This window comes from Lissotriton helveticus, chromosome 11 (genome assembly GCF_964261635.1).
Source record: "Lissotriton helveticus chromosome 11, aLisHel1.1, whole genome shotgun sequence".
Taxonomy (NCBI): domain Eukaryota; kingdom Metazoa; phylum Chordata; class Amphibia; order Caudata; family Salamandridae; genus Lissotriton; species Lissotriton helveticus.
This window is the reverse complement of record NC_136072.1, coordinates 644774649-644797384: the sequence shown is the minus strand read 5'-3', so window position 1 is coordinate 644797384 and position 22736 is coordinate 644774649. Positions and strand designations below refer to the sequence as shown.

The following is a 22736-nucleotide window of genomic DNA, read 5'->3' as shown; positions in this document are numbered from 1 at the left end:
CTTGTTTTAAACTACCATATAGATGCCAGAACTATTAAATTTAAGCTGACACCTTTAATGGCCTTTTAACTCGCTACCTTCTCCCATGGGCCCCCACTTAATTTAGAATTGCATCCCTGTCGTCAGGTGTATGCCCGCCCTCTATCAAACCAAGTTTTTAGAGGGCGAGGACTGGTCAATGATGAAGCATGACACCAGGTAGTGTGTGAGACCAGTCCTTCACTTTTTGTGAGATGCCTGCACTCACATACAAAAGACTGCACTAGCGACACCCCACTGGGACCGGCTTCATTGTGGTACATAGTTTATGTTGGAGGCTGCCAACTACTAGCACCTCGTGCCTCTGGCTCCCTCATCCCAGACTTTATCTGGATTCTGTGGTTACACAAGGTGTAACCACCTCCCATACAGGCTTTAGTGTATTGGGGTGGGGTGGGTGCACTCAGAGTGCTTTGATGTCTACACTGGGGTCACATTTGGTGTCCCTGTGGATAGTCCAGCTCAAACCGGTTGCTGGGGCTACCAGCCTCTGCTCTGGCGCGAAACTGGACAAAGGACATGGGTGTAACCACCCCTCTGTCCTGACCCTCCCATAGGTGGGTCCCCAGAGTTTGTCCCATCACTTCCTCGGGTATAAAGTAGGAACCCCTGACTACAGGACTTTAAATTTACCTGGACGAAACTCTGCTACAGAATCCCAAAACTTCAACTATCTACACTTCGTTTGATGACTGAAGAAACTCCCTTGAAGTAAAGGAGTTACCCCCCTGCAAGGCAGGCACCAAAGAAGCATCTGTCTGGTTTGTAACTAAGCAGCTCCTGAAGGACTCCGAAGCCTTTGCATCACAGGAGGTGGGTTTCCAAGCTTCCCGGAGGGAGATCCGTGCTCTCAGCAAACCTGAGATCCAAAGCCCTCGTGGGGACCGTTCAACCCAAACTCCTGGACACCGTGACCATTTGCAGCAGCATATTCTTCTCGGCGATCCCGGAGGCTATGCTTTGGGCTACTTGTAGTCCAGACCCTGAGCAGTGATTCCACCGAAGATTACTGGCCTGCACTCCACGAGTGACCCGTGGGCTGGTATTTAGTGATTCCTCTCGAGGTCCATTCGCGATCCCTTGTCCGTCGACTTGTGGGTCCCTGAGAAGGGTACTGTAACTTTGAACGAGCTTACCTGGTTGCTCCAAACGTGCCCTGACTCTCCATCGCTTGGGGAGTCACCAGACCTTGCTGGCCCATCCTGAAGCCTTTTTACTCTAACCACGTGGGTTGCTGTTGCTAAGGCTTGTTGGTCTCCGATCCGGACACCGACCCCCCCCCCCCCACCCCGCACTCTACATCATTCGTGGGACAGCTCGCCTGCGGACTCTGGTCGTTGCCGACGTCTCCCGGTCCCTGTGGCAGCGGAGTCAAGCTTCACCTCATCACACCTGAAACACCCGACATTGGTGGGCATTGGTCTATCGTGCCCGTGGTCACCCTGAAGTGACCCAGACTCTGTCCCCTCTGCTTTCTGGTTCCTCACAGCTCCGATCCAGGCTTGGATCACCCCGGACACTTTTCCTTTCCACGGCAGCAGCATTTTGCAGCAACTCGCCATTGAAAACAACGACGATTCCCGACACCATTTGGCACCTATGCACCCGGCATACCTGGGTGAGGTAACACGAGTACTCCGGTGCTCACAAGGGTGCTGGCCTTAGAACCTTCTATGTCTAAAAGGGTTTGCTCCAAGTCCCCTGTGAAGTGTCCCGAATCTTTAAAATTCTAACCGTGACTTTCCCATAGGATTGTACGGAGGTTGCGGCTGTGTTCTCACACTGCACGTGTCCCCCGTGGGTCCCCTGTGTCACTACCTTGGGTGGTTCCTTGGGGTACCAGTGATTCTACGTGCTCTAGGCACTGTGTCTAATCAAGTTGTGGTTCTTATACCACTTTCTTAATATATGGTTTGGTCTCCCCCTGGAGCCCATTGTATATTGTGCTATTTACTTACGTTCTAGTGTGTTGATATTGTGTATCTTTCTCTCTAATCTCATAAAGAGGTTAGTAGAGAGTGTTTAGTAATAAATGCATATATTTGATATATATTGTGTGTGGTTCTCCTTTCATTTGGTCATTCAAGAGGTTATAATCTTGTAACCCAAGTTGCTTTACACTCATTCAAGACTTAGCCTGAAGGCTGCTCTCCATAGCTACCACTAGGATAGCTTTCAATAAAGGTTGTCTTAAACCTATTAATCAATGAGGGTTGTTTGAACTGGTGCAAGGTGCCCACTATAACTAGTGGACAGCATATACCAGGCCAACTTCTCACAGCCGCTTGTGTCATCATGTTACACCTACTGTCTTACTGAATGTTTTTAACAATAGTTGAAGAGAGACAGGAAATACCTGGGGGGTTGTGTTTTTTTAAGGAAAAAATGCTCAGAAAGTTCTCTGCATCTTTGATTTTGTTTTTATTAACGACTGCAGGCCTTTTCTTTGGATTCTTTCATGTGATGTGTACTACAAAAATGAGACAGGACATAGTTTCTCAGATTTTATGCCTTGAGAAAGCCCTAGGTGTGCCAGCTACTTAGGGCAAAACACATGTCGGTTGCTCTATCTGAGACATCCGGCTTTAACCCTGATGCTCTTAATAAAAAACACTCAAAGATACAGAGAACTATTTGGGCATTTTTCCCCTAAAAAACCACAAACCCCCGGTTATTGCCTGTCTCTTTCAATCTATTTCTACAATTACCTTATATAGCTTTTTGTAGTAGTCACCAAATGTGTCTGGCATCTTTTCAATGTCTAAACTCAATAACTGATTATGATTTATAATTTTCATCACCCTCTCTTTTGCTACTTTTTTGCCCCCAGTTCACTCACTAACAGTCTCTGTCTGTCTGACTGCTACCATCAAAGTATTTCAGCATAAAGCATAACAGGGCATATTCTGCCATATCTGTGTTGAACATTTTCACTCACTTGGCTTTAAATAGACTCTTTTTTCTGTTCTTTCTATATTTAGCTTTGCTGAAATTTACAGGACTTTCCTTCCCACAATAGCCTTCAGTGCATCCCAAAACACCCGGTCTTCTAGTTTCCCTTTGTCATTATTCTACAGGAATAACAGCAAACCAGTTTCTATTACTTACGCTATTGGCTTGGAGTGCATCAGTCTGTCATTAAGCTGCCATCCAGTCCTTCTTCCTGTTTGTGCCACTACCTGAATGTTTTGCTCAATGGGTGCTTGGTCTGAAATGGTAATGAGGTCGATTTTCAAGGTCTGGATCTTATGCACTAGTGCAATGCCAATCCTGCATGTGTTTTCCAGGCTTCTAATAAAAAGTGTAGTTAGTTTCTATTGGGGGCTGTATTTGACAGATCTCATCAAGATCCACCTGATATAGCCACTTAAGCCTATTTATGGACAGAGAGTTGGAATGACTTACTCTTGCCCAGACCAGTCCCTAGATTTGTCTAAGACCAGATTCAGGTCATACCCTATGATAAGTTTCAAATGCGCTACAGACAATGGTCATCTACAAGAATTTTTCCTGGGAGTAATTTAGAGCATACATTAAGCAAATCCTAACTTTCTGACTTTTAACACGGTAGCTAGGGATCTTCCCTTCTTACCTTCCTGTAGCAAATATGCCTTCACTGTATGGTCACTCAAGATTTTTCATCTTTTTCGGGTTCATATTTTTATTGTACTTCAGACTCTTTACACTTTGCCTCTGCTAAACCGAAGTAAAGGGTGTGTGTACTTGCTTTAAACATGGTTAAATTGGCTTACCGCTTATTGACATACTTTACTTGCCTATAAGTTCATAGTATAATGTGTAGGATATGCACCGCGGACCTGGAAGTTAAATGCCACCTGTGGACTGCAGCACCCATGATTGACCTGTAAATCAGGACTTCAGGCCTACCATGTGTAATCCAGTGAAAGAATCTTCAAATCCTATGGACAAGCCTGTCAAAATAACTCTTTTTGACAGGTGGGAACCCAACTTTTAAATATTAATAAGTCACCCCTAAGTACACCTTATCACGCAAAAGGTAAGGTGCCTGATATTTAACAGTGAAACATGTGTGAAATTGAAGTTGACATGTTTTTGCTGTGACTAGCCCTCAAAACCTATTTTTACTGCCAGGACTGAAATTGGAACCTGGAAAATGTCAAAGTACAGATTATAAACTTTAATCTGCAATTTTTGACAGGAAACAACTGGAATGGTCAAAGTTTATTTTTTATATCTAATAAAAATTCAATTCATTGGTGAAGTCAGATGTTTTAATAAATATTTATGAAAAAGAAGTTTTAGAAAGTTATATTTTCCTTTCCTCGAGCCAATGGAGGTTAACATGCATTAACTTGCATGCAGATGCCCAGCCAGTGCTTGGACTTAATGATGGGTGAAAAGGGCTCCAGAGCAGAACAAAGGCTCCGGCTTGGTGACACGACGGGCTGGATCTGGTGCATGTGATACCTATCAGCTCAGGAACTGGAGTTGAGGAGGTTCCAGCAACTTCATTAACTTGAACGGGGCAGCGGTAAGGCCTGCCTATTTATAGTTTAGTGTAAGGAGACAACTGCGAGGGGGAAACTCTTTGCTTCACTGACACATGAAAGACAGCCTGGCTCCGTTCCAGTGAGAACGGAGTCTGGCCCCAGAAACAGTTGGTGTAGCTTAGAAAAAGGGGACTGCTCATTTCCCTAAACACGATCTCTTCAAGGGTAGAAGACCTAAGCCACCTTGACTTCCCTCAAAGTATTGCAATGTGGGATAGTTTTCAGTAAGGCAAACAGAACGTGGTGCAAAAAACAGGAAGGGCTGCACCCAATAACTTTTCCTTCATTGGTTAGGAAGTGTTCAGGAGTCATTCCACCCACTGGCTAGAGAAACCAACAAAGCTGGCACATCACCAACAGCTCCTCGGGACCTCTCGAGATTAAAAGCGAACTGAGCCTGTTGTCCGTGACCTGAGTAGAGACCTGAAGGGCTGGACCCACTCCCTCTTATATCAAAGAGAAAGAAATGTACTTCAAGGGTAAATTGTCTGACATCCTTTAAGGCTACAGGTACACAACAAACTGCATAAAGTATTTTCCTGAAGTGACCAGTCGATAAGTAAGACATGGACTGCACCCTGATGGTGGTCTCTGCTTGAGTGAGTCCTGGCCCCTAAGTGCTGTCCCGAGGTCCTCGGAGTCTTAGAAGTAGCCCAGAGGAGCTTCTCCAGAAACCCAGAAAAGTTGGGACAAAAAAAATATTTGGACTTTCAAGACCTCCAGGCCATCAGCAGGACTTTGCAGCAAAGATGACCAATTTCAATGCAATTTCATTGGCCAGGCTTGCCAAGCGGGAGTATTTTGAGTTTCATAAAAAAAAACGAAGGGCCTAATTTACATCTTGGCAGACGGGTTTCTCCATCACAGCGGTGACGGATATCCTGTCCGCTGAAATATAAAGCACATTATATCCTATGGGATTTATATTTCGGCGGACGGGATATACTTCACCGTTGTGACGGAGTAACCCATCCATCGAAATCTAAATCAGGCCCTGAGTCAGAAGGACAAACCGGTTTGGTGCATCTGAACCCCGCTCCATCACGGTAGGCCTGAAATAACATTGGGTTCCTGGTCTTTATACTATTAGTGGGCCTTAATGTTTTTGGAGCTATTTTCACTTAAATCTTTACAAATTAATATCTCTGGTTATCATTTTTTAGATTTTTGTTGTTGGTATTATTTTATTTAATTGAAATGTACTGTATTTTTCTAATTCAGTTTGTAGTTTTTAAAGTTTGGTATTTTGACGTTATTACTGTTAAGTTTATTCTGTGTATGCCATAGCTACCAGAGGCATGTTAATTTGTGACTTTTAGGGCTCATCCTAGCGAGTTGACACTTTTACCTGAGGTGGGCAATGCTGGGACAGGACTTTGGAGTTTGACAGGGGTCCATCCCTGTTTGTGTAAGTATTCCATGATTACGGCAACATTGAGGCTGATAGGCCCAAAACATCCATTTAGTTGCATTGCAGATGATGAAAGTATTAATCAAACACAGGTAGTTGTTTGTTCACGACCATGCGACGTCCCTTTAGCTTATTGTGAAAATGGTCCTGCAAAGGATACATTTCAGCAGTTTTCAGCCTCAGACCTTACATGATCTTGGATCCTAGTGGGATCATGGGCTAGCTTGATGTGGCCTTCTCCAACTGGACAATGGCAGATGTTTGGAAAATCAGGTCTACTTTGCGTTTGCCAGATTTACTGTCCAAGGAGTGGACTATAACTTAAGTCCCTCATTTTATGTATGGAGTAAATAATTTTCACTAAATCTGGAGTTTCTAAGAGGCGAGTGAATTCAGAATAGTATTCCAAAGGAATCTACTTCAAACTGCTGAAGGGCCCCAAGCGTGTAAACAGGCTGCTTCTCATAAGTCAATAGTCGTGGGGCACTCGCCTATGTGGTGGTCTCTGGTGGCATTCCTTTGTGTATATCCCTTTTCAGCATCCTACCACATGCTGGGGAAATCTAGAAAGAATGACAACATAACTAAGGGGCATTTATCTGCTTACAGCCTAAAGGCATGCTTTGCAGTGGCCTATGAATGGGTGTGCTTACTGGAAGTGATAGGGTCTGGTTCTGTTAACATTCCCTCTGATTTACAGAAGTAGCTGTTGGACTGTTACTGTATTAGGCTACAGTTAAGCCAGGTCACCCATTCAAGGATCATCCCTCATTTTAGCTCTTGCTTGATTGAAAGGTGGACTGGCAACGTTTTTGGGCTTCTAGGTTGGAACTTTATATTTATCAGAAGAAGCAAGGGGCTTTGTACATTCAGCCTATATAAAATTAAATACTTTCCCTTTTTTCCACAACTTTATTTGTGGTTTTGAAAAAAGAAAGACATACATAGTAACATTGCATTACCCAAAAGGTTATAGCCAGTCACAGTCAATCCATCATACTGACCCCCAAACATACCTGGACAGAGCCCCCATCTCCCGCTCTACAGAACACGTAGAAAGGTGTGAGCGACTAGTCTGATAGTTTAACAAGCAGCGACGCGCTCCCCGTTTCAGAGGAAACCTTATAACAAACCATGGATGCCCTCAGGGGTTAAGACATCATCAGCTGTTTTCCCCCCAGCATTCTGTGGTGTTTTCATGTAGGTGGTAAAAGGGCGTCATAGTGCACCAAATTTTGAGACCCTCTCACAAATACTAGCAGTGAATTTTTCCATAGCATAAATAGTCCGCACTGCCCTCCAGCAGATATTGAGCAAGGGTGCCTGGGGCAGTTTCCACATCTGAGCTACCCCCGTTGACACCCGAGGGCTTTACCATCTTGGCGCAGCAGGTGAAATCCGGGTCGCCCGCTGATCCGCTTAAGCCAGCCCTTTTCAGAGACCAGTTGTTTGTGGGGCGTACCTCGGTACTCTCCCTGATTAACATCTCACTGGCCTCAGGTACGGTTCCAACAAGCTGGAAGCGGGCTGTGGTTTCTCCTATTTTAAAGAAACCCTCTTTGGACCCGGAAAAGCCGGAAAACTACCGGCCTATTTCCCTGCTCCCCTGGCCGACCAAAGTCGTAGAGGCCCACGTGAACAAGGTTCTTTCCAACCACCTCACTTGCGCCAACATCTTAGACCCCACCCAGAACGGGTTTCGTGCCGGGCACAGCACGGAAACCGCCCTTCTCACCATGGCTGAACATCTCCGCACAGTGATGGATGCAGGACAGACGGCGGCGCTGGTATTATTAGATCTAAGCGCCGCCTTCGATACTGTCTCTCATTCCATCCTGTTGCACCGCCTGGAGGAGATTGGAGTGGGGGGGTTCGCCCTCCAGTGGTTCCAGTCTTTCCTCGATGGTCGTCTCTCCTGCGTGGCGATTACGCCGTTCCAGTCCAGTTTCCATCCTCTGAAACAGGGAGTGCCGCAGGGATCCTCGCTGAGCCCCACGTTGTTCAATCTTTACGTGAGACCGCTAGCTGAGGTTGTCAGGCAGTGGGGTATGACAATGGTGTCATACGCCGATGACACCCAGCTAGCGGTTACGATCAGCGGGGATGCGGACCAGGATGCCCCCAGGTTTCAGAGTGGACTCAGAGCGGTGGCAAGCTGGATGAAGGCCAACTGCCTCCAGCTCAACGCGAAGAAGACCGAGATCATGATCGTCGGTAGAAGGGCAGATCTCTGGGGGGACAAGTGGTGGCCTTCGGAGCTTGGGCCGGCCCCCCGTCCGGTGACAGAATTAAAAAACTTGGGAGTGTGGATGGATCCCACTCTCAGCTTTGTGGGGCACACGAAGAAAACAGCAGCTTGCTGTTTTGGAATTCTCCGGGCTTTGCGACCAGTTCTGAAGTTTTTCGATTCTAATACACGGCAGTTGGTAATCCAGGCGACTGTTACATCGCGCTTGGACTATGCCAGCTCTCTACTGGTCGGCGCTAACTTGGCCGAAGTCACCCGCCTCCAACGAGTGCAGAACGCGGCTGCCAGAGCCATCGTTGGTCTTCCCAGATCCTGCCCTGTTTCCGGCACTCTGAAAGCGCTGCACTGGCTGCCGGTCAGAGCAAGAATCCAGTTTAAAGTGCTGTGCCTGTCTTTTAAGATCCTAAAGGGCACGGCCCCTCTAACTCTTACGGGTCTTCTGTCCTGGTATGTCCCCACCCGTCACCTGAGATCCTTGGGCCAAGCTCTTGCCATCACTCTGCGTTACAAGCTGTGCCGTATTTGTGGTCGTTCCTTCCGGGTCAAAGCGGCCGAACTCTGGAATTCTCTCCCGGTGGAGATTCGGCTGTTGGACGACCTTCTTTCTTTCCGCAAGGCGATAAAAACGTTCCTGTTTTAAATCTTATTTTCCTACTTTTAGCTGTTGTGTTTCCTGTGGTTGTTGCGTGTTACCTTGACATGCGCCGGGACACCCCTTGGCTGGGGCAGCTGTGCGCAGTACAAATTCACGTAACATAACATACACTGAAATACGAGCGTAGGCGGAGGTGGGAGAAGAGCCGCTCCTCTGGTGTCATGGTGGGATATAGTCGTTGTGCTCCTGGATCTCCAAGAATGATCAATAACAGAGCACCAGGAAGTAAAACATTAGTAATGGAGTGTATCCTATGGAGGACTTTGTCCCAAAATGCCTGGATCTGTGGGCAGGACCACCACACATGAGGAAAGGAACCGCTATTTCCGAATGCGTTCTTGTTCTAATCAATTACGGTATGTTTCCACTCAAACGTTATCAGCATCTGAAACAGGCACTGTAAAATGTAAGACTGACTGACTAAGAGGTGAATGATTTATGTAAACATCGTAGTTTTTTTTGTTGTTTTTTTTTATCCTCATTTTGAGATTGTATGTGTAAGGAGTTTCGGGAGTCTGTTGTTTCAACGTTCTGTGCCGTCACTGCCCCGTGTTTCTCATACTTGGATGGGGAGTATCCCTTTATGTGTTGATTGTAAGCAGGTTTCTCCTTTATCATTGCCAATAATTCTGGTTCTTATGTGGGAGGGGAGCTAGCCATCCTGCCTACTCGGCAGAATTTATTCCAACTGAATTATTGTCATCGCTTTAATCATTGGATATGGTTAGTGGGTCTTTCAGAGGTATTAGTTAGCTGCTTGTAAGTACTGTTCCCATAGTTCCCAAAAAATTGACTTTTTACTTATGTTCCCTTTCCTATCCAGTTTATTCGTTGTTAATATAGAGTTTAGCCAGTTTGCATGCAAAGGAGGTGTTGGTTTAATCCAGGTAATACAAATCTCTCTCCTTGCCAATAATATTAATACAAACAGTAGCTTTTCCTGCTTTTTAGTAAGTTTACTTATCTCCAATTCATTTGTAAGAAAAATCCCAAAAATAATTAAAGTAATACTTACATCTATTTGATGACCCAGTACCAAAGTTATCGTCTTACCAACTACATGCCAAAAAGCGGTGAGTAGTGGACATTCTTGGAACATATGGATATCGTTTGCCTTCTCCAATCCACATTTGGGGCAGGACTTTATGTTTGCTCCTTTGAATTTCGACAGTCTTTTTGGGGTCCAGTATGCCCTATGGATTGTTAACAAATGGTTTCTTTTCAGAGCAGCTGCTTTTAGGCTTGACCAGCATTTTTCTAGAGATTTTTGCTAGAGAGTATGAAGGTCTAGATCCAGCATGTCTTTCCTCCATGTTGTTTCGGGAACTGGGCATTCTTCCTCTCCGGCCTTTACAAGGGCCCAGTACCATTTCGATATTTCTTTTTTTATTGCTGAGGATTTTATCATTTCCTTCTCTAAGCCTTCGTTGCCCGTTTTTTTTTCTGTTAGAGAATTAGCCCAACTGGTCAACTGATAGAACTTGAATTTTGATAAGTTTAAGTTAGAGGCTGGGAACATTTGGTCCCACGTGATTATGGACTTGTTTATTAAGAGTTGCCCCCAAGTTTCAATTCCAGCTACCTTTAGTGGTAGAGCCAGGGAGTCTTTTAAACAATCTGGTGTACTAGGGGAATCCCATATTGGTGCCATGTTGCTATAGTATGGTATATTCACAGTGTTTCTAATTTGGTACCAAATTTTTGCCGCGTTGTATAGGATCTTTAGTTTTATATTTTTTTTTAATTTCGGGTGGCCGAATTTGAACAAAAAATAATCCAATTTCCCTGTCATATTCTGTAGGTAGTTTGGGTAGGCTTGATATTTTCTAAGCAAGGGTCTCATATTCTTGAAATGGAAAGCCCTGTAATATTCAAAAAGATCTGGGCTGGCTATTCCTCCTTGCTCTTTCTTTCTCCTTAATTTGCTCCATGCAATTCTTGTACATTTAGACGCCCAAATGAAGCTGGCTAGTTCACCCTGGATTTTCTTTAATGCATCTTTCTGGAATTCCAGGGGAATGGTGTTAAATAAGTATGTGAACTTAGGTAGGATTGACATTTTTATAATGTTAGATCTTCCCAGAAAGGTTAGGGGTAGCCCTTCCCACACTTTGAGTAGTCTTCTTGTTTCTGTGAGGACTCTATTCAAGTTTAGTTGTGGGATTTTTTCCAACTCATTGACCAGGTTGACCCTCAAATATTTTATTTTATTTCTGGAGTATGTTGTATTGGGTTGTGTATTCCAACTCATGGCTTCAGTTTTTGCTTGATTTGTTAAATATCCTGATACGTTGCCAAACTTGGAGATCGTGTCCTCTATTGCGTTGGTGGAAATATCATAGTTATCTGTGAATATCATCAAGTCATCTGCATAGAGTGCCACTTTCTTTGACCACACGCGATAACTGAAAGGGGATATTGAGGTGTGATTTCTCAGGGAGCATGCGAGAGGCTCAATGTAAAGATTAAATATGAGGGGGGATAGTGGACACCCCTGTCTTGTCCCTCTTTGTATTTCAATATTGCTGGTGAGTGATCCATTGATTAGTATTTTTGCTCTTGGTTTCTTGTAAATTCCTTTTATCATACCGCCAAATCTTGTCCCTAGGTTGTATTTTTTGATGACTTGGTTTAAAAAGGCCCAGTTTACTCTATCGAATGCTTTGGCTGCATCGAAGGTGATTATAGTTAATGGCATTTTTTCACAGATGGCTATGTCAATTGTTGCAAGTAGTTCATGTGTTAATTCGTGTAATTGTCTGCCCTTTGTAAATCCTTTCTGATCAGGATGGATTAGTTTAGGTATCACTGTGGCTAGCCTCTTTGCTATGACTTGCATGAATATTTTGTAGTCACAATTTAGCAATGAGATTGGCCTGTAGGATTCACAGTGTTTCGGGTTTTTTCCTTTTTTAAAAATAATACTGATCGTGGCGTCATTCCAAGATTCAGGAATATTTTCCTGGTCCATATAAACTTTATTTATTAAATCTATTAGCTGGACTACTACTGAGTCCTTCAGTGCTGAGTAAAATTCATTTGGCAAAGCATCCGGGCCAGCAGCTTTTCCTCTTTTCAAGTTCTTTATCACCGCTCTTACTTCTTCGACTTTGATTTCACTATTTAATTCATTCTCCTCCTCCTTCGTTAGTTATGGTAATGAAACAGTATCTAAGTATTTTTTGATTTGGTCGTCAGTTGGGTTTATATCTTCTTCATATAGTTTGGAAAAAAACAATGCAAACTCCTGCTTTATCACGGAGTCCTCAAAACTCAGTCATTTGGTTGTTCTGAATACAAGATATTGCATTCCTCGTCTGATCTGTTTTAGTTCTCCACGCCAGGATTTTTCCGCATCCTTCCTCATATTCGTGGTTTGATAGTTTGCTTGCTTCCCACTTTCTTCTTACTATATTTTCCAGATAATCAGATAGGTTCTCCTTGAGTTGCAGGGCCTTTTTTTCTAACCGTTCTTTCGGTTCAGAGGCGTTTCCTGACGTAATTTCTCTTCCATTAGTTTAATTTTGTTTTCCATGTTTCTGATTTCCTGTTTCTTGATTTTAGATTTGTAAGCTCCCAAACTTAGCAGCTTCCCCCTGCCGACCGCTTTATATGTGTCCCAAGTAATTTGTTTTGATGTTCCAATTTGATTATCCTCAAAGAAATTTTCAGAGACCTTAATTAGTTCCTCAATGTTTTGTAGGTCAGATAATATAGTTCGATCCACTGTCCACCTCGGTGATTGATAGTTAATTGTAATGTGTAGTGATAGTTGAACTGCGGAGTGATCGGCCAGATGTTCTGCTATGTTTCGATACATCTCACGCTTTTTGATAGGCTCTTATTTCCAAGAAAAAAGTCTATCCTGGATCTATGTCCCAGTTATTTGTTATGATATGTGAATGGCTGCTTGCTGTCCCCCTTTTGTTTCCAGATATCTATCAAGTCTAGGTCTTTTTTATAGACTCCTAGCCATTCCCTCATCTTGGGTAAGTTCACATGTTTACTAGGAGGCGATCTGTCCGTTTTAGGATCCAGTAGTATATTGAAGTCTCCTCCTAGAATTATGGGGCCAGAGGTGGATAGAAGCTCCGAGTATAGTTTTTGCAGTGGTATCGGATCGTCTAAATTGGGGCCATAGTACCCGGCTATGGAAAAGGTGTTATTGTCTACTCTCATTTTAGTAATAGCCCATCTTCCGTTGCTGTCTACTGCTTCATATTCAATTTTTGCTTCAAGAGATTTTTTGATGAGGATTGCTACCCCTTTGATATTACAATTCTGTGTAGTGCAGACACAGACATCCACCCAGTTTAGTTTTTTCACTATTTGGTCCCACTCCTTGCTCAAGAGATGAGTCTCTTGTAGTATAATTATTTCACTATTGGTTTCTTTTAGGTATTCTAGAATTCTATTCCTCCTGTTAACCGTTCTAAGGCCGTTGACATTCCAAGAGAGGATGTTAATTTTTTTCTGGTTTGTCGTCATTTATTTATGTGATCTGAGTTGAGTTGAATTATGTAGTTCCCGATAACTCCTTTTTTATTAGTTAGAGAGGACATTTTTTTTTTCTTTTGTTTTCCCTATCTTGCTCCCCACCCGTGTTCTAGTTTTATTTTGAAATAGTGATTTAGTTTCTCCCACCCTGAGGAAGCCTCCCTTCTTCTTTTTGGGCGGTATTCTTCGCCCTTTTCGAGCTCCTGTTTCACCTACAAAAGTTTTACTTTTCCTCTTTTTCTCCCCTTTTTTTTGTCATTAGTTTCTTCTTTTCTCCTTTTATTTCTCTGTTCGTAGTTGATCCTTGATCTGTTCAATGAAAGTTTCTACCTCTCTGGGGTCCCTTATGTTGTGCATTTTGTTCCGCCACATAATTCGGAGAGCTGCAGGGAACTTCATTTGTACTGTGGCTCCAAGGGATTTTAATTCCTGCATGAACTGCCCCAGTTCCCATTGTCTGTCCTGAGTGGCTTTGGACAGATCAGAACGGATCCTAAAAGTCCAGTTGTCTTTTTTGAGTGTTCCATTTTTCAACCCTTCACTTAGATTTTTTTCTTTTAATGTGTATGTCTTAAAGTTAATTAGGATTTTTCGTGGTGACCTTCTTTCTTTGCTCTTTCCGAAAGGATCTCTGTGGACCCTTTGAATGTCATCCCTCAGATTAGTCTCCTTGGTCCAAGGAAAGGATTCTTCTAATAGAGAGACAATGACATTTTAATGTCTGACCCTTCCAGATTTTCTGGGACATTTAAGATTCTTAAATTATTTTTTCTCGCTTGGTTCTCTAGCGATTCTAGTTTTTCTTTAATGATCCTGTCACTGTCTTTTAGTGATCTTATCTCTTTATGGTTTATGTCAACTTTTTTGCTGAGAGGCTCTACTGTAGATTCGATTGCAGTGACTCTTTCGCCTAGATTATTTAGTTTTTGATCTAGGCTCTCACACATCTCATGTATTTTATTCTGATTTGTTTCTGACGCTGTGAATCTCTCCTTCATTTCGCTCATCATTTTGTCCATAATTTTTTCCATCAGCTGTTCGGTCTGGTTAAGTGTGAGATCGGACCTTGGTTCCTCTAAGGTCACTTCGAGCTGTTCTGTTATGTGAGGAGTGTTAGGGTTCAATGCTGATTCCATTTGAGATGCTTTTTGTAAGGTCTCTCCCCTACTTACAGCAGCAATATCTTTTGCGTTAGCTGTTTCCATTCCCTCAGCCATTAGGGGAGTCAATTCCCCAGTTTTACTCATGTGTGGGTTCAGGTGACCGTTTTTATCTTGTTGGACAGTACCTCTACCCCGGACTTGAACCAGCTGTTGGACTTTAAAGAAAGATCTTAAAGAGGGGGTGACTTTAACCTTTTGCTCTAGTTGAGGTTTTCCTTGCTCTTTCGCTTTAGCTGCTCTGGTCTTTATATTTTGCAATAAACTTTCCAGCTGGGAAGATCCTTTCTGTTTTCTTTTTGTAGTTTTAGGGACTATAATCTGTTTTGCTGGTGGGAAGTTTGGCTTTGAGAATTGCCTATTCCTAAGGCAGTAGGATGATTGTATTTTGCCGCTGCTCTCACTGCAGGGTTGCGCAATCTTATCCCCCTCTCCTTTTTCCGCTTCCTGGGTGCTTGGTGTGATAGCTACCTCTCTGTTTGTGTCCCTAGTCCTCACCTCCTCCTTGCGTCCCCCTGCAAAATTACCTTGCCCAGCCCCAGTCTCAGTCCTGGTCCTAGTACTAGTTAGTACCCGTTGTTGTGTGCCCTGAAGTTCTATTTGGTACTCTGCAAGATCGTATTGTTTACACCCGGTGATTAAATCCGGAACAGCTAATCTCCCACCTACCCCCCCGTACCTTAAGCATGGGCGTCTAGGTCGTCCTCTCAGGCTTTTGCTGCAGTGCTTGATGGTTTGTTCTGTTGGTCTGTGACTGAAAGACCCTCTTCTTATGACGTCTTATGAGTATGAGCTTCGGCTTCGTCTCCTCCTTCCACTCCTTCCACTTTAAAATTTTAGGCGGATTTCGGCGCCACCCCGGGTTGGGGTCTCTTGCTGCCACCGATTCTTCCCTTAAATCCTTCTCCGGAACTCCAGACCCTACGTCGCCGCCACTGCTGCTGTCACTCGGGAGGTTGAGGGGGTTCTTGCCAGACTGGGAGATTCTACTTTTTACCGCTCGATAGTGCGGTGATCGCGCTCTTTCTGTGTCCGCGCTGCTGCTGCCTCCGAAAATACTGCCGCTACTGCTGCTACTCTGACTGCCCTGGAAGAGGAAGGAGATTCTTCCCAGCACCCTCCAGCAGTTTCTACTAGCCTCCTGCGCTGCTGCCCAGGTCCCGGTGCGCGGCGTCTCGTCCGATTCAAGGCTGCTCCGTCAAAGGGAAAATTGCATCCCGGGGGTCATCCGATAGAAACACCAAAATCCAGGTATGTTTGATGGGATCAATATTATGCAGTGGTTGTCATTCGGGTTGCATGGGGACAAAGTGAGGGAAAAGGCATGCTTTTACTTAACGTTATGATAGGTGAATTCGGAGCTCCCGACCGAGTGTCCTAGCCGGCCGCCATCTTCCTTCTGTTCCCAACATCGTAGTTTTTTGTAAGTCGAGAGAAAGCGAAGTTTGACAATGAAAAGAAGCTATGTGGGGGGCTCCATCACAGGGAAAAATACAAAATCCCTTCATGAATCCTGGGTATTACAACACTTTCATTTGATTCAGCTCAGCCCAACTAATAGTAAATGAGGCAAGTAAAAGATCCTTGGTTATTCCGATGTGTTATTAATGAGGATAGGGCTTTAACTATGTGGAAATTAATTTAATGTGCATATGTTTAAGGATTTGACATCTACAGACTAGTTTACGTCATTATGCTGTCTGTATGGCATGGAAGCATGTGGTATACAATATGCATATAACTTTGGTGTTTTGGCTGTGTGGGATAGTGGGATTGTGTGCTGTAAGTGGTTCAAGTACCGGCACTATGACTAGAGCGAATGTCGCCTACCTGGCCAGAATGCTGATGCAATTGAGAAACCAGGATGTTTGTGAGGCATGTGACCGTTTGTTTTTGAGAAGATCAGAAACTGGAGAGGTTGCTGAGAAAACGAAAGCAAAGAGGACAGGTAGCTGGGCTAAATCTCTTTCAGGGAGATTGCTAGTGTACAGACACTCTGTCATTATGGGGGTCCTCAGACACTCTGCTAATACAGAATGGATTGGCTGTTTTTGTAAGGCCTATTTGAAACATGCTAAGAAGTTAGAGGAGTGAGCTACACGGTCATGGTTAGGACCTAACAAAAAAATATTTTTGGGTAATCCTAAACAGATATACCGGACTCATAAGACCTACAGCAGCACAACAGGATATGAGTGCAAGCCAGAGGGTACAGGTGAAAATGTGCTGTGCCTGATATTAGGGAAGATCAAAAGAAATGTATTTGAAATCACTGGCAATATTTTTAAAGGAATGCTTTTGCATTAAAATAGCAGAGATGAACAGATAGGATGGCCAACTCTCTCATATGTTTATGCCCTCTCCATAATCTGTAATGTATATTTTAAAAACAGGAGAGGGCCCTGCTCTTTAAAATTATATTATACTGTACTGCATCCAAACCTTACTTCCCAAGTGAGCAAACGGGTCTCATACATGATCATTCCAAGTACTATAAAAAAGGTTCAAAGGTTCAAAATATGCTTTATTCGATATTCAACAATGAAATATCATATAAGCGAAGAGTTTCATACAATATCATACAAACATATAATTACAAAAATAATTTAAAACAAAGAATTTGGTCAATTCATTAAAATAAGTAAATGGTAACCAATTAAAAAGCAAGAACTGGAAAACCAAACTTAGAGTGATAACTTAAAAAAAAGGAGCAATCAATTAGGCCTTGATGCATAGCATGTACGACAGGATACATATATACAATTATTAAAAATGGGCTTTTTCCATTTTACATGTCTGAGTGGAACACATGGTGGCCAGAGTCCCCTTTCACCAATTGTTATTGTTCATTTCTCTGGGACCTGGGTAAAAATCGAACAAGTCCCAAGTAGAAATAGGGGCATCACCGGGTTTTGGTTGAGAATGTCTTAAAAAGGGGACAATGTTCCTGTGTTTAAATCTGATCAATATCAGATCTCCCGAGATGTCTTTAGGCAGTCTGCCTAACCACCCCACCCTCCTGACGCTCACAATTCCGCCATCTAGGGCGGGCGGCAGCGGTCTATTGTTGTGAAGCCAAAAGATGGTCTTATTTAGCAGCTCCTCGGTTGTTTCGTGGTTTCCCTGACCAAGTTCAGGCACCCCGGAAAGAACGGACACGTAGGGGGCAGCTTCAGGGGGTAAATTAATTCTATGCCTTCTTGGCTGAGGATATCGAAGGGCTTTAAAAGGGGCGCTAGTGGGGTTAGGAGCGTTATTATGGCCCCTTGGGAAGGGTATACTCAGGGCAGGGTCAATTGTTCGTGCTTTTCTGAGTTCAATAGGAATAGGCTTGTCCGGGTTTATACTGAGCGTGGAACGTGGGGAAACAACCGAATTTGCAGTAGGTGGATCAGACCTTTTTACTATTAGTTCAACACTGGTCAGCCTGTCTCCCAACTCCTTAATTTTAGTGACCAAGGGTAACAAAGCAGCATTCAATAATCGCTCAAATTCGGCCAATAGGGTCGATTGAAAGGGGGAAACAGGATTATTTAATGTAGACCCTGCTTTATGTGGCGTTAACAGATTTGGATTGGCAGGGAGGGATGGGGAGCTACGACACATTAGATTAACATTTAATGGAATTTCCTCATTGTTAAATTGGATTAAATCAGGGGATACAGGCACAGTCTGGGTGGTACAGTTTATGAGATCATTGTCTTTGCCCAGTCTGGGGGGAGTTAATGTATCAGGGACATAGTTAGTGCCGCACACGACATTGAGCTCTTCCCAAAAAGACATCATGGGAGGACTATGTATGGCCCGTCGACGGCACTGGACAATGGAACATAGATAAGTAAACTGTATGGTGTCTCTGTACCTCTTATGTTAGGACCAAATGGGGTGGCCCGCCCCGGCCTCCTCTGGCCTCGGAGGGCCACAGAGGGCCCGCCCTTTGCCCGGGCTTAGCCCGGCGCCCGCCCCCGCGCGCGTCCCGCGACGCGGAGGGAGCGTCCTCTTCAAGTAGCGCCTCCGGGCGCGCTGTGGGCGGAATCAGGAAGTGGGCGCTAAGCTCCCTGGGAGCTGTAGTCTCAAGCCGCGAGGTGGAAAGCGGTGGCGGCGAGACTGCAGCGTCAGGGACCCAGGAGCTACTGTGCCAGCATTCACCCTCCGGTAAGAAGCCCTCCGGCTGGATTTACACCCCCGCTCCACCGAGGGAGCGTCCTCTTCAAGTAGCGCCTCCGGGCGCGCTGTGGGCGGAATCAGGAAGTGGCACTATAAAAAAGTAAAAAGTAAAGTCCACATTTGTAAAGCGCACAATCACCCGTAAGGGTCTCTAGGCGCTGGGGGGCCGTCGGGAAGATTAAGCGAGCTATTGCCCAGAGTCACATGGTGCTGGGCTAACCTGCCGCCGGAGCCGGGGATCGAACCGTGGTCCCCAGATTCCAGCGTCAGTCGTACTATAGTCAACGTGTGAAGGATATAAGGGGTACATCATGACTGTGCACAGCTGGTGAGGCTGAATATTACTATTGTATTTCTATTACATTGTGCTAGCTGTTGTTCTGCTAACCAGTTCACACAGAGACATTCCTCAAAAAGATCTGTGATCGAAAAGATCTAATTGAGAGCGCGTTAAATCCGTTTAATGTTTTATATCAAGAAGCGTGATGAAGATTTCTATTTTGTGCTGGAAAAAAACTGGACTACAAAAAAACAAAATGTGCTTAATATTAGGAAAATAAAATGGAAACTATTACCAACGCTGATATGTGTGTGTTTGAGTGTGTGCGTGCGTCCATCAGTCCACTCCACCACGTAGAATGCTAAGGCGAAAATTTTCTGAGGTTTCATTTTTTGCAATCATAGCAAATACGTGGAGGCACTAAAGAAAGATATTAATGTTTCACAAAGGCATAAATGGTTGCATGTTGAACACCCCTTTCCGTCCCTCATTGCTACCACCCACGTCTCTTCATTAGAAATGATTCCCAAGAACTCCGGCCATGCAGACCCTGGTTATGAACAAGGATTGGATTCCCTCTTGAGTGGCTTTTAGCATGCTGTAGTTCAAACATTGTAACCAAGGGTTACACAAGGAAATGGGAACATGCGTTGCATAAGCAATCTGGGAGAAGGTTTGCACAAGCAAACGTGAAGATGATAGTAATCTTTTACGTAATTATGAAGCAATGGGCTTGTTAGTGCATGAGGATCAATGTGCGTTTATCCCAGGACGCAGCAATATTTGTAGACTAGCTCACGTATTGCATTTTATGCAGCAGATGGATGTAAAAGGTGCGCTGGTAACGCTAGGCATCGAGAAAGCTTTTGACACAGATAGCTGGGAGTACGTTTAGGGTGTTGCACGACATGGGAACCGGCTCAGTGTTTCAGAACTGGGTTTGCCTCCTGCATACAGGGTCAATGACCAGGGTAAGATTAGATGGTATTATATCAAAAGGTCGGCGAGTGAGAAGGGTACACGTCAGGGGTGTAACCCTGTCAGCACTGCGGTTTGAATTGGTGATGGAGCCCCTGGTGATAAAGCTCTGGGAGACCCTTGGAGAATGTGGATTTCGGGTTGGATATGTGTTGCATATAGGGTCTATGTATGCGGACGACAGTTTGATTTACCTCAGAGAGCCTCATAGATAACCCACGCTGTGGAAGAAATGGATAGATTTTAAGGTGCAACTGGCCTACTTGTGAACAAAGACAAGACAGTGGCGTCCCCACAGGCAACACTAGTAGGGGTCGTTTCAGACAGATTACTGACTAAAATCAATCACAAATAGACGTAGGACCACTTTAGTTACCTGGGTGCACAGGTCACGCACATGCCAAACCAGTATGATCTTAAAATTGGCAAACTGTTACATGGACTGCGTAAATCAACTGATTTCTGGAAATTGCTCCCACTTACTGTTGTCATGTGCATAGCACTTGCAAAGATGTTCTTCTTGCCCTAAGATCTAGACTACTAACAGCATTCGCTGTGTGGACATCTTGGACCAACATTTCCTGAAATAAATACTCTCTTGACTTCATTGGAGTGGGCGGGAAAGTGGTAAAGAGTGACGTTAACAATTCTTAAATTGAACATTGTTGATGGTTGTCTGGGCCTCCTGGACTTGGTGTTGCATTACCTGGCAGCACAATTACAGCCTGCAGCGTGGCGGTGCAACATTAAGGGTAGTTGGGGAAAGAGGGTACTGAAGGGCAGGTGGGAGAGGATTCCATCACCTGTGAAAGTGATGACCGGCAGATGGACATCTACACAATGCTCTTTTGTAGGTGAACACGTTGTCTCAGAATGGGACACAGGTGTTTGTAGGATTCTGAAACACCCTCCTTTTCCAAGGTCACTGCAAATATGGTGGTTGTAGCCATTGCAAAATATATGCCAGGACGTGCCCATTGACCCGATGGGGAATGAGTTACACACTGGGCAAATTGTAATCTGGTGAGACAGTTATAACGTTTGAGGAGGCCCAACTTAGCTTTGGGGTGGGTTCGGGACAGTTTCCGCATTATGCCGAATTGGTAAACCCTGCCATGGTGAGTTGGATGGGATCCGGAAGAGTGCCCCAGACTACTGCTGTTTTGGATATAAGGCTAGAGTTGGGGCATGCAATTTGTGGTGTGTAATACCTCTAGAGTGCACTGATAAGGGATAGGCACAATCAACCTTTCACAGCCCAGAGACGGTGGGACCAAGATTTGGTGGTGCAATTAAATGAGAGAGAATAGGGGTCTTCTTTTGGAAAAGTTCAAACTATATCTAGCAATGTTACATGTAAATTAATGCATTTCATGTATTTACAATGTACTTACCTTGCCCGAATCGCCCACACAGAATTTACCTGTGCAGACTCCTGACATGCTCTCGCTGTGTGAGAGGGTGAAGCAGACCTTTAGTATATGGCCTGGGGTTGTGTTCAGTTTTCTTAATTTTGGGAAGGGGATGGACGATTTGAAGCGTACTATGAGGTTGAAAATTGAACAAAGTGTTCAACATTGCCTTTGAAATCAAATCATTAAGCCTTGGGGTTCGAAGTTGCAACATCAATTTGCTTCCCTGGAATTGGGATTGGTTTTGACAAATTGGTGAACCACCATCCACTGAATTAGGCCGCAGCCTCCCAAGATAGCATCCTAGGAGAAGGATGCCTCGGAATGGGATACTGCAGGGGAAATTAGAATGGAAATGGTTAGTACAGATGATAAAGCTGCTGAAGATTTACATGACTGGTCTGAACTGATACATGTTTGGATGAATGGGGAAGAAGATTGTTTGGGGAATCTTCAGAGTGAAAAAGTTGGCACTGTGTAATGGGGTTGTTCCTCTATATGGTTGGTTATCTGTAAATTGTATACTGTTGCTATGGAATGTGAAGATTGTCAAAGATCACCTAATGTACATTGACCGCAGTTATGTATGTTTTTTCCAACATGATAAATGTACAAATAAAATCTGGAAAAAAAACTATTTTACCATGATATTATGTTCAATACCTTAGTCCAAAGCAGGTACTGAGAGCCGCTGTTGATCCCTGAACACCCTCAAGATATCCATGATAGTGACAATGATCCTATAAAAGAAGAAAATAATTACTCCACCAAAGTCCTAGCCACTGACCAGGATTTGTTTGAGAAACTGTGTGCCAAAGAGTCCATGCAATATTATATAGAATAATTTCAGCTAAGGTATGAACTAAAATATTACCTGATCAATAATTATTTTAATTTCATTTTAGGTATATCCAGGTCTATACATAATGCCCTCTTAAAACAATGTATCCTGGTCACTTTCTAAATACCCCATCCCTCAAACTGACTCTACCTTTCCAATCAATAAGAAATTAAAGACACCACATCCAACAGAGAGCTGTTTTTTCATTTATTTTTATATTTTGTGTTACTGAGGTTAAGTAAGAGCTGACACAAAGTTAAAGTTGACTATTAAATAAAAGACAGACAGTGGATACTGTGTAAACAGGGAGGGAGAGGCACAACCATGACACGAAGGATCTTATGACCGATACATGTAACGTCAGACAGATGACAATTTGTAAAGACTGGCGGATGACCATTTTTCTTGTGTTCAATCAGCAGTATGGAAGAAGTGAATATGCTGCTCATACACTGTTTTTTCACACCAAACCCATGAGCACATTACATTAACTTTCCACAAATTGTTAAGAATATG

General features: G+C 43.9%; 1 protein-coding gene across 1 annotated transcript in view; it reads right to left on the bottom strand.

Annotated features, from left to right (window-relative positions):
- Nucleotides 1–22736, bottom strand: part of ADAM9 (ADAM metallopeptidase domain 9) — a 491300-nt gene that overhangs the window by 286304 nt on the left and 182260 nt on the right. The window contains exon 5 of the mRNA XM_078666483.1: nt 22043–22119. Within this exon, the coding sequence (XP_078522609.1) occupies nt 22043–22119 (77 nt within the window). The remainder of the gene's footprint in view (nt 1–22042; nt 22120–22736) is intronic.